At 38.6% G+C, this 18,773-nt stretch overlaps 1 protein-coding gene across 2 annotated transcripts in view; it reads right to left on the reverse strand.

The window, feature by feature from the left end:
- The window catches only part of rnf103 (ring finger protein 103), a 70,049-nt gene that overhangs the window by 42,424 nt on the left and 8,852 nt on the right, over positions 1-18,773 (reverse strand). The window contains exons 2-4 of one of the 2 annotated variants that reach the window (XM_043704068.2): positions 16,039-16,178; positions 11,520-11,635; positions 7,120-9,120 (exon numbers count right to left, since the gene is read on the reverse strand). In XM_043704068.2, the coding sequence (XP_043560003.1) occupies positions 7,578-9,120; positions 11,520-11,635; positions 16,039-16,178 (1,799 nt within the window). In that variant the 3' untranslated portion in view covers positions 7,120-7,577. Of the gene's footprint in view, positions 1-7,119; positions 9,121-11,519; positions 11,636-16,038; positions 16,179-18,773 lie in introns of those variants that run through there. The other variant, XM_043704400.2, reaches the window with a different exon arrangement.

The following is an 18,773-nucleotide window of genomic DNA, read 5'->3' on the forward strand; positions in this document are numbered from 1 at the left end:
TTATGGACAAGGAAATAGGTGGCTTGCAAAAGATGGTTTTGGATTGGGGAAAGGCATATTTCATGAAAATAAAGCAGGATTTGGCCAAAGATGACTGGGAACAACTCCTTATGGGTAAGTTTACAGTGGAGCAATGAGGAGCACTCAAAAAGGACTATGGTGGGTATAGATCTAACATGCACCATTTGGAGGAAATGGAGCAGCAATAAATTCAGAGAACCCTGGACATTTAGGACAATTCAGCACTAAATGAAAAAGAAAAAAACATTTTAGCAAAGCCAAGAAACAATTCATCTGCAGCCCTAGAGGAATATAGGAGTGCAAGAGGGAACTTAAGAAAACAGTAGGAAAAGCAAAGGGGGTCATGAAAAAGGACTTGCGAATAAGATTAGGCAGAATCCTAAGTTACTTTACAAATTATTAAAGGGAAGTAGTTAACCAGGGAAAAAGTACGGTCCATTAGGGACCAAGGGGGAAATCTGTGAGAGAAGCCATAGGATACTGGAAGGGTGTTGAATGAATACTTATCTTTGGTGTTCACTTTGGAAAAGGAGAATGTAGGTATAGAATTCAGGAAAAGGGACTCGAGAATTTGCACAGTTTGACATAAGAAATGGGAAGGTATTGGAGGCTTTGTCAGGCTTAAAAACAGATAAATCACCTGGCCAAGATGAATTGCATCCCAGGTTGCAATGAGAGGTAAGACAGGAAATTGCACATAGACATAGAACAGGAGAGGGTAAAAACAATGATTGCAGATGCTGGAAACCAGATTCTGGATTAGTGATGCTGGAAGAGCACAGCAGTTCAGGCAGCATCCAAGGAGCAGTAAAATCGACGTTTTGGGCAAAAGCCCTTCATCAGTACAGCACAACAGGCCCTTCAGCCCATGATGTTGTGCCGACCATCGATCCTCATGTAAGGTAAACCTAATGTATGAACCCTCAAATATGTATGTCCAGCAGTCTCTTAAATATCCCCAATGACCTCGCTTCCACAACTGCTGCTGGCAACGCATTCCATGCTCTCACAACTCTCTGCGTAAAGAACCTGCCTCTGACATCCCCTCTATACTTTCCGCCAAACAGCTTAAAACTATGACCCCTCGTATTAATAATTTCTGCCCTGGGAAAAAGTTTCTGGCTATCGACTCTATCTATGCCTCTCATTATCTTGTACACCTCAATTAGGTCGCCTCCCTTGCTTCTTTTTTCCAATGAAATAAATCCGAGCTCAGTCAACCCCTCTTCGTAAGCCCTCCATTCCAGGCAGCATCCTGGTAAATCTCCTCTGAACCCTCTCCAAAGCATCCACATCTTTCCTATAATAGGGTGATCAGAACTGGACACAGTATTCCAAGTGCGGTCTAAACAAAGTTTTATAGAGCTGCAACAAGATCTCACGGCTCTTAAACTCTATCCCCCGATAATGAAAGCCAAAACACCATATGCTTTCTTAACAACCCTGTCCACTTGGGTGGCAATTTTAAGGAATCTACGTACCTGCACACCAAGATCCCGCTGTTCCTCCACACTGCCAAGAATCCTGTCTTTAATCCTGTGCTCAACTTTCAAGTTCAACCTTCCAAAATGCATCACTTCGCATTTATCCAGGTTGAACTCCATCTGCCACCTCTCAGCCCATCTCTGCATCCTGTCAATGTCACGCTGCAGTCTACAACAGTCCTCTATACTGTCAACGACACCTCCAACCTTTGTGTCGTCTGCAAACTTGCTAACCCATCCTTCAATCTCATGATTCGGCTGGTCGAATCACCTGATGGAGCGTCGCTCCGAAAGCTAGTGTGCTTCCAATTAAACCTGTTGGACTATAACCTGGTGTTGTGTGATTTTTAACTTCAATCTCCTCATCCAAGTCATTAATAAAAATTACAAAGAGTAGAGGCCCAAGAACACCACTCACCACTGACTTCCAAGAAGAATATCTTCCTTCCACTAACACTCGCTGTCTTCTGTCGACCAGCCAATTCTGTATCCAGACAGCTAAATTTCCCTTTATCCCATTCCTTCTGACCTTCTGAACGAGCCTACCATGGGGAACCTTATCAAATGCCTGACACAAAATTTTAATTCATCTCTGGCCACAGGGTAAGTACTAGAGGATTGGAGGATGACTAATGTGGCTACACTTTTCAAGGAAAGTGGTAGAGATGAACCCAGGAATTACAAACTGGTGAGTCTCACATCAGTGGTAAGGAAACTATTGGAGGAAATTCTGAAGGAGAGAATTAATATCCAATTGGAAAGACATGGGTTAATTAGGGATAGTCAGCATGGTTTTGTCAAGAGGGAAATCATGCTTAATATATTAGTTTGAATTTTCTGAAATGTGATTAAATGTGTGGATGAGGGAAGTTCAGTTGATGTAGTTTATATTGATTTTTAACAAAGCTTTTGACAAGATCCCACATGGGCAACTGGTTGAGAAGGTTAAAGCACATATAATCGAGGGAAATCTGGCAAAATGGATCATTGACTGGCTTAATGGATCATTGACTGGCTTAGTAACAGGGTACAAGGGGTAGTATTAGAAGGCTGTTTGAGTGACTGCAGGCCTGTTTCCAACAGTGTACCCCAAGGATCGAATCCTTCTGCAAATCGAAGTACAGCATACCCATGGGTTTCCTTTTCATTAATAGCAAGTACTTCCTCAAAAGCACTCCAATAGATTGATTAAACATAAGTTTCCTTTCAAGAAACCATGCAGTCTCTGCCTAATTACTTTGAACTTCTCCAAGTATCCTGCTGTAACTTATTTCATAATAGCTTTTAACATTTCCCCTTTGACACATTGTAAGCTATGTACCTGGTAGTTTCCTGCCTCCCTCCCTTTTTAAAATAACAGATTTGTTATATTACATATTTATGGGACCATTTCTGAACTTGGGAGTTTTGGAAAATTAAAACTCATGCATCAACTATCTCACTTGCTGCTACTTTTGGAATACCAGGATTACTAAAGTAAGTAAAAAATATTCAAAAATAAAATAGATGAGAAACATTTAAAAAAAGTTAGATAAAAAGTAATATTTGGAATCAGAAATATAATTAAAGGGGAAGAATAAAAGCTACAGGCAAATTTGTTTCAAACCAGTCACTGAAAATAAACATGTAGGCGAAGCAGGCAGTGAATAAGACTTTGGTATGTTGGCCTATATAGCAAGAGAAATCAAGTTGAAGAGCAGGAATGTCTTCCTGTAACTGGACGCTGATAAGACCACACCTGGATACTGTGTGCAGTTTTGGTCTCCTTACCTGAGGAGGATGTTCTGGCTATAGAAAGAATGCAATAAAATTTTAACAGACTGATTCCCAGGATGGTGGGACAGATGTACAGGGTGAGATTTGATTGGCTAGGATTATAATCACTAGAGTTCAGAATAATATGGAGGGGGTGATCGCATAGAACACTACAAGGTTCTGATAAGATTAGGCAGGGTAGATGCAGTAAGGATTTCTCAATGACCAGGGAATCAGGGGTCACAGATTCAGGATAAGGAGTAGGCCTCAAGACAGAGATGAGGAGGAATTTCTTCACCCAGAGTCATAAGCCTGTGGAACACTCTGCCACAGGAAACTGTTGAGATCAAAACCTCGAAAACTTTCAAGAGAGAGAGGAATAAAAGAGATCAAAGGATATGAAGACAAAGCGGGACAGGGTATTGAATTGGATGATCAATCACTTTCACATTGAATGCTCAAAAGGGCTGAATTCCTACTCCTGCTCCTATTTTCTATGTTAAACTAATTTTCTGAAGTGGGATTTTAAAATGACTTAAATATCAACCTACGTATAAGCTAAAGCAAACTTTTTCAAAACAAAACATCTATCACTCCATTCAAGCTTCTGGTTATCATTAGTAGGCCTTCATTTTATTATCATCTCTCATGTTCCCTTTCCTTTTATCATAGGAAAAGAAATGGATTATAAATAATAGCACGCTTTACAAATCCCTGCAGTGAACAATTTGAGCTTTCATTTGAAAAAAAGACTGTAAAAATATTAGTGTGGAACTTCAATTCACTGAGGTCCAAAACTGTTGATATTAGTGGCAGAGGTGAAAATTTCGTCAAGTAATCTGCTGTCACCTGTGGGTACTATTATAGAGTCTTGATAAAAGATTCAGAACATTTAGACTGTTAAGCCTTGTGAGCAATAAATATTCATGCAAACATATTATATAAATATGATTAAAAAGTTCAAGGAGACAGTTCTCTCAATTTTACATCAAATAGCTCACCTTCTATTTATTCCATTCCTTTTAAAACAATTATATCACATTAGAACAAAGTTCAGCCATTCAGTATGTCTTTGTTTTCTTTCTCAAGTACATAGAGTCATCAGATTTGCCAGGTTTGTTCTTGTACAACTGAGATGAGCATGTTGGAATGGGAACAGACACTAAACAACAAACACAATTTGGGCTAAATGGCTTGTTTCTATCTTGAATGTTCTTTTGTTATTCTATTTTACCAAGTAATAAATACTACACTAGTGACCAGCTAATGCAAGAGTATAGCACAAACTTGGTATTACATTAAGCCATTTTCGATACAAATGAAGTATTAATATAAAAATATTATGCTAAGATACCACATCCTTGGGTATTGAATGCACAAGATGGCTAGCAGTGTAATTGGTGAACTGGCCAGGTATGAAATCAGAGTATTCAACAACACACGGACACGAGGCATAACAAACATACCAACTCCATCACTGGAGGAAGCATCTTCATTCACATGATATTCCATTCACCCCGGATGCAATGGACCTATTCTGTGTAACGAGAAGGTTACATTCACAGGACAGATTACTTCTTTAAATTTCCTATTGTTTGATGTCTTTGCAATAGAATGAGCACAATCATCGCTGGCACAATGAGCACTTTTTGCAGTTTATTTGGTATCCTGGAACAGGTAGCATCTGACAGTGGGTCACAGTTCATAGCAAACTCATTCAAGACATGTATACGAAGTGTCGTGTCATGTTGTCACCCCACTAGCCATGCTGAAAAGGTCTAGCAGAACATACGGTATGTATTATAAGATCAATGATTACTAGATGTTGAGCAACACTCAGATTTTCACATTCAACACTAATGAGAAAGAGATAGAGATAACCATCCCTCCAGAATTTATGTCGCAAGCACGAACAACTGTGCCTGACAACATATCGACTTTATCATTCTAAGACATAGAAAGTCTTCTTCAAAGATAGAAAATGAAAGAGATACCAGATAAACAAACATGTAGACAACTACCAAAACTGTGCACTAGGCAGAGTGCAAGAGTGGAAAATACAGATACTTGACTACCAAAGGTTTCTAAAACATGCAGCCAGCTCAGACTACTGTATGGCACACCAAATCATGCAGAAAGAGTTTGGAAAAACACTCCAACAATGATGACTGTGTGGTAATGTGAGTGGCAGTATCAGCAAAACAACCAAGTTGACAAAGAACAACACATTCTCTCCAGATGGGTACACGATCACCAGAACAGGATGACTTGTCAACCCTCCAGAACATTATATTAAACTTTGCAAGGTTCATCTTGTAAACTCTGTTTTAACTATTTGGTACAATTATGTAATTGACAAAATGTGCTTATGTGCAACAATGTTTATATGTTTGGAATTTTTTTTTTATTTGGAAAAACTGAACTTTGGAAATATTAACCATGAAACTGTTATGTTTCATAGTCAGTATACCTTTAAGAGAAATGCTCAGGAAACCATCACTGCACCAAAGCTTAGTATAATAATAGCATAATGGTATTAAAATCATGTACCTTACCTTAACTGGGATCATTTGAACTATGACATACTACTGAAAACATGCTGCTTAATTCTGTTTTGTTGTAACCTAATACCTTCAAAACTAGCTGAGAACTAATGTGTCTGAGGAATATAATGTTTGGACATAGTACCTATCCACAATAAACATGTGCTGGGATTCTTCAGTATGATATCCCAATCTAATTTCTTATGTTCTGATGTATCAGGGTAAGTGCTGTGGAAGCAGAGGAAAATGACAAAGCAGGAGGAGTAATGAATGGGATGATCAACATAGGAGAGGCTCAGCCAGGCAGTGGATGGTGAGTGGGAAAGAGACAGCGAGCAGAAAGATGGTAGTAGAGACGGTAAGTAGAAAGATTCAGTATTTGGAGTTGATAAGCAATTAAAAGCTGGTAAGCTATTAAATACAGTAATAACTGTAAACTTGCAATAATGTCAGTTATTAATTTGCTCATTATTTAGCATCATGTTTTATAAAGATAAACTTTATTGAAAAAATTAATTGCAATGAATCTACAATTTAAAAAAAATTCTACATGCAACCTTATTAAAATTTTTCACTATCCCAACTGGCTGATTACTTTTCCAATGAATGCCAGAACACCAGGACATAATTTCACAATGTGAAAAAAAAGATAATTAGCATTCTCACCATAATTGACTATGTGATCGCATCACATTAGCGAGTTAATCAGTAATGTGTAATCATTATAATGTACTAAAACTGTGCTCAAGATTGTAAGGTAAAAAGGATCCAATTATGAGAGTTACTATTGATACTGAATAAAACATTGATCATAAGTCTTCTACTCTTTATAAGTCTTTTATAAGTCTTCTACTCTTTCCTATAACCTTTAGTCTCAGATCTTAAAAACTTAAATATTTTACGTTAAATGAAGTGAAACATCTTCACTACAGATCTTTATCCTTTGAAGTTTAAGACATCTACTTTTCAATGCATATTAGCAAAGAATACATGCAATTCAGCAATAATTAAGAGCGGCATCTACTTTTCAATGCATATTAGCAAAGAATACATGCAATTCAGCAATAATTAAGAGCGGCATCTACTTTTCAATGCATATTAGCAAAGAATACATGCAATTCAGCAATAATTAAGAGCATGAAATATATAGATCATGCAATAGTGTTGGGATCATAAACTCATAAGTGTCTTATGAATCAGATTTCTAAACTTCTGTATGAAATACCCATAGTTTTATTTCATGTTCATTACTGTCCCAGAGGGTGTCAGTTTCCATGGACCATCTTTAAAAATGAATGCTCCAAAATGAACAGGTATACATTACACTTTTTTTAATTGACTCTTTTTACAATAGCAGGTTTTTACTTCAAAACATGAGCTGTTCCCAGATGTACACAGTTGTAAATTCATTTAGTTTTTGTTTCCTAATAAAATATATTAAATTGGTAGGTCTCTTTCTTTGTTCTCTGGTAGATGTCATTTTTTAATAGATGAACATATTGAAACAGAATAAACAAGAATTACTGTGTTACTGTTAAAAAGCATCCAGAAATAAACAAGGCAATTTTAATTAGACTCATCAGTAAATGTAGTGCGTATATATTGTGGATCAGCTCAAAAAAACCCAACATAAAACTAAATTTAATCCACAAAAAAGCACAAACATTAACAAACATCACAATACATATTAAGTGTTAAGATATTTAAGAAGAGCCTGAAATAGATGGTAAGTACTTTTCAGAAAACCAGAAAACATTACGTGGAACAATTGGCTTTATCTGACAAAATTGTGCTTCTTTTTGTATGAAGCCCATCTGCACACAGGACAGCAGTGTCGCCCTCCTGCCAACCAGACAACAATGCACTGCTGATGGAACACATGACCACATGGTAGCCCCATTATTAAGCAGCCGTTTCTGAAATTTTCCAGGCACACCACACATTCTGTGCAATGCAGCATGTTATTGGGCCAAGTAGACCAATCTGGCTCATCATCATCAGTGATGCTTGTCATTCCATGTAGTCTTGGTGTGCTTTGAGGAATATTGCCAGAATTTCTCTCACTTGCATTGGTTTCTTCATTAGTTAGCACCTTTCCTTTAGCAGGCATTAAATGTGTACCTGCCTCTTCATTATCACTTATTCCTGATTTATTACACATTACATCACAGCTTTCATTTTCAGAATCACTATCAGTCTCATGGCAACTTTCACTTATTTCATCTTCAGAATGCCCTGTTACACATTTAAATCGCCATGTTGGTAAGTTTTTTATGTAATCTGTTGGTATCAATGGATGCAGCCACAGATCTGGGAATGCAAGTCTCTCCAGCAACAAATCAGGATCTTCTTCCCAATCCAAAGTGTGAGGGTAATGCTGAAATGAAGCAATTGGATGGAACAAGTAGCTTGTATACCAATCCCACAGACTTGAAAGCCACTCAAGATTATTAACATTTATTTCATCATCATTATTATTACGTCTCCGTTTTTTCTCAAAGTAATCTATTAGCAAACCATGGCCCAGGTATGTGCTGAGAAATAGAGCCGGATGGGATGAATAGAAGGTCCAGTCAGCTCTCACCCAAGAAGCCAAAGTGGTTGTGTTGGCATATCTCAAAAATTTTAAACTATATTCATAAAAACTTTCCAAATATGGTAACTGAAGAAATCCAATTATAGGTAGCCAGGACATTATTAATAATGAGTTATAAGTTCCTAGTGTGCTTATAAGAACTACAAATCGCTTTATAGTAGCACCTTGTGTTATAAATAAGTCCATCCAAGCCATTAAGTTAACCAAAACTAAACTTAAGACAAAGAGATCATTTACTTCAGGCTGCAATGATCTAAGGAATACATCCATTGCATGATGTGATATAAATTCCCCTGTAGTGTTACCATATTTATAGATTCCTTCAGGAGTTTTCACTACATATGCTGGGAATTGTTGTACACCAATTTCTTTCACACGACTGTCATTGTTCCAGTTCTGGACATCAACAAAAATGAATTCTACACGACCTGTAAATTTTATACTGAGAACAGAGTAGAATGCAGGCGGCTGGTCCAGGTTTGCAAACAAGTACATCTTTACAAGATACCGGTCACTTTTATTCCATTCTTCCATTAGCTGGTCAGTGTTTCGGATAGTTTTGATCCGCGATGCCACGTGAGCATTTATCCATTTAAAAATTTGCTCAACTTCAATCTTGCGACCACTGTATTCTTTAAGCATTACTTTCCCTTTTGAAGTGTTAGTCTGCGGAATGGACATTATGAGTGTGGACTTCAACCATCCTCTTTTGCTGCAGTATCTACAGAAAAATACAGAACAACTGAATTGATTTAATCATTATTTGTAAATCACAGAAATAGCAAATGCTACTTGTTAAATTAGTTATAAAAACAGCTCAATTTCACAAATAATAAATATAAATCTATGTAGCAGCTTGAATAGTGAAAACATCAAGTGACACTGAGTTAGAAAAGTTATGAAAGGCACGGTTAAAAAGATGGAATTTGGGGAGTTATACAGAAAGAAGGAGAAAGGTAGCTAGATGAAAAGCTTGGGGAAAAGTGAACCAATGTAAACCTGGTCAGCGGAGCAGGGATAATAGGTGAAGACAGGGTGCATACTTGTTGAAGAAGCAGAAATTATGAATGGTGGAAATTGGTATATCAGCAATGGAGCCATTGAAGGTTGGGAAAATGTTTAGTTAATGTTAGGGGTGAGGCTGAGGTAATGCGCAGCTTGATTGGTCCGATTTCATAGTGGGGTTTGAAGTTTTGCTCAGGATCATACAGGCAACAAGTTTTGCTGCAATTGTTTCAGCATGAGAAAATGGAACAGCAAGGCACGGAATCAATGGTAAGGTGTAAAATTTAGGAATGAATTGAAAATAACAGCTTGTCTTTCCAATGTCCATTTATAGGAAACAAAGCATCCACCATGGGGAATCTAACAACAAAGACAATGGAGATTGAAGCAGTGGAAAGCTAGACTGAACAGCATAACAGTGGAAGTTGATTGCTTGTTTTAAATAAATCCTTGGAGTAAGGTAAGCATGGACAAGCTATCATTTATCCATGCAAAGATGGTCATAAAGGAAAATTTTAGGAAATGATGGAGAAATTATAGCAGCTCAACAACAAATTCCTCCATGACCATCCTTGCATGCACAACCAACAATGAGCAATAAATTAGTGAGATGACCTTACTAGGAGGAATTATTTCACACACACACACACGCACACACAATCAGCTTAAACTGGTGTACTGTACAGTACCTCTGCAATACTATTAGGTAGGGATTGACAGAAATTTGACTGAGCAACAAAGAAGGATTGAAATAGTCAAACAATATGAAACTTACAGACATACCTTGAAAGAACAGGAGTCTCCAGAAGTGATGGTTGAAGGCAAAAGGGAAAGTATTGTTGTAGATGTGCTGGCTTTATGCAGCAGAAACATGCGAGGGTTGCCTTAGGATCCAAAGATGTGCAGATTGGGTGGATTGGCCATGCTAAATTGTCCTATAGTGTCCATGGATACACAAGCTAGGTAGAATAGCCATAGTAAATGCAGGGTTACAGGAACAGGGTTGGGGATCTGAATGGGCTGCTCTATGGAGGGTCAGTGTATAGTCGATGGGCTGAATGGCCTCTTTACGTACTGTAAAAATTCTGTGATTAAGAGTTGGACAATACAGGCAAAGCAAGATGTTGGGTTGTTTATATCAAACAATGCGAAAGTTGACACAGAAAGGACAAGTTGGGGAGGGGAGGGGGTCACATCATGGTCACAGAGGATATTATTTGTAGCCAGGTGTGTACATTTATGGTTAAAGACAAGGAAAGGAGTTAAACTGACAAACATAGCCATAAACAGATATGACTCTATGACCTTCTTGCTTTGGTTTCCATGGGATTGAAACCAATCCCCACAATTTCAAAATAAATCCTTAACTGTAATTTTAAAATGCACATATCATATTAAAGAAAAGCAAAATTTCTAATATCTAGTGCTCACAGTTATTGTAGCTACAAATCATGAAAAAGTGCTAGGCAACGAGCTGATAAAACTGAAGTCATAACATGAAAATAATGTTTTGGAAGGATCTGTTAAATGAATCAGCAATTGGCAGTTGCTTCCTTGTAAATTACTTTTAAAAAAAAAAGGTTTCATCCTATAATTCTGTTATACAATACACATAGTCATCCACATCAATGAATAAGGAACATGAATTGACAAATTAAACTAACACACAATTTATTTTTCAGATTGGAAACAACACCAAGGTTACAACAACAATTTGATATCAGAGAAGATTTTAGTTGCTGCCTCAGCATTGCTGATGGGATAAGACAGAAGTAATCCTACACTAGTAACAGTAATGAGAGGGTCATTTCCCGCCATTTAAGTCATAATACAGCTGGCCCCACTGACTTCTTTCACACATCAACAAAGTGTTTTTAATATATCCAGCCTGGTGAGCCTTTACCTTTCACACTATAAAAGAATATCTTTATTAAATGTGACTGCAGTAACTGTACAATGACAATCTTCTGCTATTATCAAATCTTTCGCAATAATGTAAAAGGACCAAATTATCTGGAGGAAAATGGAATTCTTTGTTACAAATGGACACACTCTAATATAACAGACAGAATACAAACAGTTCTCGAGGGCTGTATGGTGAACTGTAAAACTTACCTGGGGTCACTGGAACAATTGAAAGTTCCTGTACGTATACCAAACTGGGACACTTTCTTCACCATCTTGTGCCATTGATCCTTGCACAATAAAGGATCTTTATCTTTAGCAACAACCTGTAAAATAATTTTACAAGTTATTATAAAAAGGATTGTTATTATTCAGAATTGAAACCTGATCTGCAAGCGTCATATACCAATTCAGAAATGACATGGGACCTCATTACTCAGCAACAGAATGAGGAGAGATTTCTGGCACCATGTGGGACTTAATACCTTGCTGTTTTTAGAAAGACAGAGGACAATATGGTTGCAGAAAATGCTAAGAAAGAAAGTTAATAGTCAAATCTAGTGAAAACAATGCACTGTAGCGTTTCTTACTGATGTTCAAAGTCAATGCACAGCTTAAGATGTGATGAAAGTAGGATCAATTGAGGCTTTCAAAAGGGAAATGTATCATTAACTGAAAAAGGGAAATTTTGCAGGGCTACACAGAAAAAGCTGAGTGGTACAACGTGAATTTCATCTTCAGATAAGTGTGAGGTATTGCATTTTGGAAAGTCAAATCAAGGTAGGAGTTTCATCGTGAATGGTAAGGAATTGAGTGTAGTGGAACACAGGGATCGTGGAGTTCAGGTTCACAGTACTCTGAAAGTGGAGTTACAGGGAGACAGAGCAGTGAAGAAAGCTTTTGGCACAACTGGCCTTTTCAGTCAGAGCATTGAGTATAGAAGTTGGGATGAAATGCTGCAGTTATACAGGATGGTGGTGAAGCTGCACTTGGAGTATTGTGTTCAAGCTTGTTATAGGAAGGATGTTATTAAATTGGAAAGAGTGCAGAAGAAATTTACAAGGATACTGCCTGAACTCAATGGTCTTGAGTTACGGGGAGAGGTTGGAGAAACTAGGAATGTTTTCTTTACAGCATAGGAGACTGAGGGGGGGGGTGGGGGAATCTTATAGAAGTGCATAACAACATGACAGGCATGGATAGGGTAAATGCACTCAGTCTTTTTCCCAAGGTTGGGGAATCGAGGACTAGAGGGCATCAGTTTAAGGTTAGAGGGGAAAGAATAAAAAGGAATCTGAGGGGGAACATTTGTTTTAAAACAGAGGGTGGTACACATATGGAAAGAACTGCCAGTGGAAGTCGTTGAGGCAGGTACATTAACAACCTATAAAAGGCATTTGGATAAATACATTGATAGGAAAGGATTACAAGGATATGGGCCAAGTGCAGGGAAATGGGGTTAGCGTGGACAGATATTTTGGTCGGCATGGACCAGTTTAGGCCATAGGGCCTGTCTCCGTGCTGGAGGACTCTATGACTTGTACCTTGTATAGTTTTAGCAAGACCTTCCATCTATTATACTGCATTCACTTTGAAATAAAGGCCAACATTCTATACTTTCTTCTTCCATCATATTGGCCTTTGGTAGAATTTAGATAGTGAAAGTCACCTCCCACCAAAAAAGGAGTACATATTGACAAGGGTGGCTATTAAAGAGTAGACTACACAAAAGCAAACACATGATCCATTTATTTATACACCCATACTACACTTTAGAATCACTGATTTTGCAGGAAATAGGTGGCATTGAAGGTAATGGAAAGGGGTGAAAACATAAAATTAAATGAGAGGAGATGGGTGGAACAATGCCATGACAAACTGTGACATAATAGTTTTGGAGAACAGAGTCTTGAACATAGGTAATTGGCTGTTAAACTAGAATTAATGTCTGGCCTCCTCTGGAAAATGCAAATCTAGTGAATGCACACCTCACGAGAAATACATCATCAATCTCACCATTATTTGCATTTTTCTATCTGCATGGTGTTCTATCCTGCAGAAGGAAGTGATGTTGGATGTACTGACAGCTCATGTTATAAAGCTGGTATCAACTTTGTTTTGGATTGAATGTGTGATCAGGGACATTCTTAAAGCTAAAAAACCTAGAAAGCCTAGTCTGAGAGAGCTGGCTACACCCAGGTTGCTTCCATTGTTCCAACTTAAAAAAAATCCAAGTTGTTAAGTGTCTTCAATAGCCAGTTTGGCATCTCTACCTCACAAACTCTACAAAACAAAACCAGGAGAAAGTAACTTTTTAAAGTGACAGTATCATCACACGAGGGTTATGGGAAAAGGCAGGGAAACAGAGTTGAGGGTTACCAGATCAGCCATGATCTCACTGCAGAGCAACCTGATGGGTTGAATGGCCTACTTCTACTCCTACGTTTTATTTCCTCTCAGCTACCCCAAATTTACTTTTACTCCTGTTCTATCTTTTCTACAATTACGCCAAATCTAACTATTATAGTCACTGTCTCCAAAATAGTTACACTGCAACTTCATCCATTTGCCCAGCTTTATTTCCTAAGTCTAAATCCAGAACTTCCCCTCATCACTTTAGGCTTATTTGTCCTGGCTCAAAAAGTTCTCTTTTGCGCCCTCTGTGCCTTTCGCACTCACTGTACCCTATTTGATATTAAGGTAGTTGATATCCTCAATAATTACTGTCTACTTGCTTTTACACTCAGACATTTGCCTACATATTTGTTGCTCCACCTTTGTCCACTATTTAGGAGTGTCTCGAACACCCCAGACAAATTGGCTACCCCTGCTTTATATCTGAACTCAACCCATACACTCTCACTAGAACGTTTGCATCTCTCCTCCTGACTGTAATTGATTCCTTAACTAGTAACGCTACCTCCTAAGCCTTTTTTAAAAATCTCATCTCTATCCTGCCTGATGGCATCCTCAATATGGATGAATCTATGTTGCTATTTTGGCCCCTCTTTAAGTTAATTTTCTGTTATGACAATGATAGTATTTTGTCATGTACCTATCTGCCCCTGAAGTTCAACAGCTCTATTTGCTATGCTTCTTGCATTTTCATATATAACTTTTAATACTGACAAATTCCTGTTCTGTATACCTTTTAACCTTTGCTTTTTTGATCTTTTCAGTGTTGAATCTATACTAGAACAGCTTGACCAGGGTACAGCTAATTCTGGTGCAGAAATTTTCAGTATTATTGCTGGAACATTAGCAGAGCACGTAGTCATTGTTGTTTCGTGATATCACGTGGAATAAATGAAAATGGCTAATGGCTGACATTAGAGATGTGAGGTCTGCAGAATACACCCAGATAGATTTTCTACTCAGCACTTTGTCTTAAGATGCCTGCAAATGATTCAGCCACATCCTTTGCAGTGAAGTGCTGGGGTCCCCAAAGAGTGGTGATCTTTCCCTCTCATTTCCAATTATGCAGGCTCTTTGATGTCACCATAGGTCACTATTCATGTCACGTTTTCGTCCATTTTTGGTCCAAGACTGTAAAGAAATTTGGAACTGAGTGGCCCTGACCAAACGCAAACAGATAATTGGTGAGTAGGTTACTGCTATCTAAGTGCAGCTTGATAGTACTGACAATAAATCTGAATAGGATGTGGGCATCAACGGCTGAGCCCAGTATTTACTGCCTCATCCCCTTAATTTCCCCCTCATGAACTGTCATCTTAAACCATATATCTGCTGCCTATGTCCTTTCAGGGGTTCACAGGTTTGGAAGGTGCTACATGTTAGCTCCTGAACTTGGAGCTAGCTTCTTGCGATTTCTTTTTGAACAAGGATTCTCGAATCCCTCTGCTCCTTGGCTTTCTGCAGTCTTTCTCCAGTCAAATAATATTCACCTCCTCTATTCCTTCTGTTAAAGTGCACGACCTCACATTTCCCCTTATTATGTGCCATCTGGGGATGGCACAATGGCTCAGTGGTTATCAACGCTGCCTCACAGCACCATGTGAAAAGCCAACCTTGGGCAACTGTCAGTGTGGAGCTTGCACATTCTCCCCCTGTGGTGTCTGCGCAGGTTTCATCTGGGTGCTCCAGTTTCATCCCACAGGCCAAGGATGTGCAGGTTGGGGTCGATTGGCTATGCTAAATTGTCCGTAGTGTCTGGGGATATGCAGGTTAGGGTGAATTGGCCATGGGAAATGCAGGGTTACGTGGATAGGGTAGGGGATGGGCCTGAGAGGGATGCTCTTTGGAGGGTCAGTATAGACTCAATGGGTTGAATGACCTGCTTCCACACTGAGGGATTCTATAATTTTATGATAAAATGAAAATAGTGACTAGCTTAGTAGAGGTTAGTCAGCCAGATTGATTTGGACACACCTAGACAGTTTTCCACATTTCCACATTAATGCTACTATGGTCAAATAATATTTGGCTTCTTTGGCTGCTTCATTTATTGAAAGAGTGATGACTATTGTGATATTTAGTATATAAAATTTAGACTGTAAAAATATCAAACAAAAACAGAAATTGCGAGAGAAACTTAGGAGGTCTGGCGCATCTGTGGAGCAATCTGAAGGAGGGTCACTGGACTCTAAACATTAATTCTACTTTCTCTCCACAGATGCTGTCAGAACTGCCAAATTTCTCCAACAACTTCTGTTTCGGATTTCTAACTTCCACAGTTCTTCATTTTAGTTTGAAAAAAGAATGTCATTACTTGGACCAGCCATATGCCATCTTTAGTGTCTTCCACTTGCTCGTAGAAATGCATCTCACCACTGAAGTTGGTGCTGGAGGTAGATTCCGATGCTTCCTCTTCTCGGAGTGCAGAATAAAGCTCACCCTCCATCAAATCACCTGTGGTAATAAAGACACGAAACGACTTTCAAAAACACCATAGAATAACAGAAGGTATAAGACAGTAGAATAACAAATGGCTTGGGGAGAATTCAATTGAGGGACTGTCTTAAGAGGTGACCATTCAGTCTATTGTCCTTGTGGCAGCTCTCTGGAATTGTTACCTAGTAATTCAAATTTCCTACAAGTTTGCTTATCTGACATTTACTTCCCTCTCTCTTACAACACATTCAGGAAACTGGGTCTGTATTTTCTAGCATTCTGAAGAATGACAGCTGGAGATGGAAGTGAATTTGTTCACTCAGAGGGAAGTGAACTTTTGGAATCCTCCACCCAAGAGTTGTGGAAACTCAATCATTTAGCATATTCCAGATGTATAGTGATCCAGACGTTCTGAAAACTGAGATAATTAGTCACAATTTAATTAAATGGTGGGCAGCCTAGAGGGCTGAATGGCTTATTCACTGCCTTCACTAATAGTTATTATGCCAGAGATATACAATACCGAAACAGACACTTCGGTCCAACTCGTCCATGCCAACCAGATATCCTAAAGTCTCGCTAAAAGATTCCACCCTATGTCAGCTCTCTGAAATTGCTATCCATTCATTCAAATTTCCTAAATGTTTACTTATCTGATATATTTTAAAAGGGAAGTAAATAAAGTAAGTAAAATTGGGGACGTGGTGGCCCAATAGTATTATTGCTAGACTGTTAATACAAAGACCTACATAAGGTTCCGTAGACCTGCGTTCAAATCCTGCTACAGCAGTTCGTGGAATTGAATTCGATAAAAGAAAAATCTCGAATTAAGAGTCTAACGATGACCGTAAATCCATTGTCAGAAAAACCCATCTGGTTCAATAATATCCCTGAGGGAAAGAAACTGCCATCCCTACCTGGTCTGGCCTACATGTGACTCTGGACCCACAACCTGGTTAACTCTTAACTGTCCTGTAGGCATTTAGAGATGGGCAATAAATGCTGCCTAGCCAGAGGCGCCCTGATCCCGTGAATGAATAAAGAACTAGGAATTGTTTTCAGTCGGACATTTTCATACCCTAATAAACAGCTGGATGTATAAAATCACTAAAACTCTTCCTTGTTCATTTTTTAAATCATCATTAACCTTAAAGATTTTGAATACCTCTGGTAAATCTTAAATGAGAACTTCCATAACTAAGATTTACTTGCTTCTTTTACCTATATTTAGGTCTTCCTAAATAGGGTGCCAAAATTAGACAATGCTGCTGCTTGACCTGCTAGGCCTTTTCCAGCTTCACACTTTATCAACTCGGACTTTCTAGCATCTGCAGTCCTCATTATCTCCATATTGCAAAACTTGAAAGGGTTCAGAAAACATTTGCAAGAATGTTGCCAGAGTTGGAGGGTTTGAGCTATAGGGAGAGGCTGAATAGGCTGGGCCTGTTTTCCCTGGAACATCAGAGGCTGAGGGGTGACCTTATAGACATTTATAAAGTCAAGGCGCATGGATAGAGTAAATAGGCAAGGTCCAAAACTAGAGGCATAAGTTTAAGATGAGAAAGGAAAGATATAAAAGGGTCAACTTTTTCACACAGAGGGTGATGTGTGTATGGAATTAGCTGCTAAACAAAGTGTTGGAGGTTGGTACACTTACAACATTTAAAAGGCATCCAGACAGGTACATGAATAGGAAGGGTTTAGAGTGATATGGGCCAAATGTTGGCAAATGGGACTAGATTAATTTAGGATATCTGGTTGGCATGGACAAGTTGGACCGAAGTGTCTGTTTCGGTATTGTATATCTCTGGCATAATAACTATTAGTGAAGGCAGTGAATAGTAATGACACGAGACTAATAATTCAAACACCATGCAATTTTCAAGGGACACGTGTTTGAATCCCACCATGACAGACACTGGAGTTCTAATTCAAAAAAGATCTGAAGTAAAAAATATTAGACTAACAGTAATCATATAACCACTGTTGGTTGTTGCAAAAGCTCAGGTAATTCACTAATGTCCATTTAGAGACAGAAAACTGAGACACATCTAATCTGGCCTGGGTCTCTTTTTAAGTCACCCATGGGAACGGGCATAGCTGGCTAGCCAGCATTTATTGCCCATCCCTAATTGCCTTGAAGAATGTGGTAGAGAGCTGTTCTTCTTGAAATGTTGCAGTCCATGAGATTAACTCAATTCCACCAGGGAGGGAATTCAAGGATTCCCAGGTCATGTATTTAGAAGGTGCTGCATAAGGATCTTTGGATCATTGCAAATTCCTGCAATGCATCTTTTAGGTAGCAGCAGCAGTGTGTACTAAGTGTCGGTGGTGGAGAGAGTAGATACTTGTGGATGTGGTGCCAACCAAGTGTCTTGGATGGAGCTGCACTCATCCCGGAAAGTGTGGAGTATGCTATCATATTCCTGACTTGAGCTTTGTAAATGGTGTACAGGCTTTGAGAAGTCAGGATCTGTTACTTGCTGTAGAATTCCTAACCTCTGAGCTGTTCTTGTAAACTCTGTATTTTGGATGTAGGTTTGCTTGCTGAGCTTGAAGGTTCATTTCCAGACGTTTCATCACCCTACTAGGTAACATCTTCAATGGGCCTCA

This window comes from Chiloscyllium plagiosum, unplaced genomic scaffold, assembly GCF_037043375.1.
Source record: "Chiloscyllium plagiosum isolate Xiang-an unplaced genomic scaffold, Cpla_swu_hap1 HiC_scaffold_1, whole genome shotgun sequence".
In the NCBI taxonomy this organism is placed as follows: Eukaryota; Metazoa; Chordata; class Chondrichthyes; order Orectolobiformes; family Hemiscylliidae; genus Chiloscyllium; species Chiloscyllium plagiosum.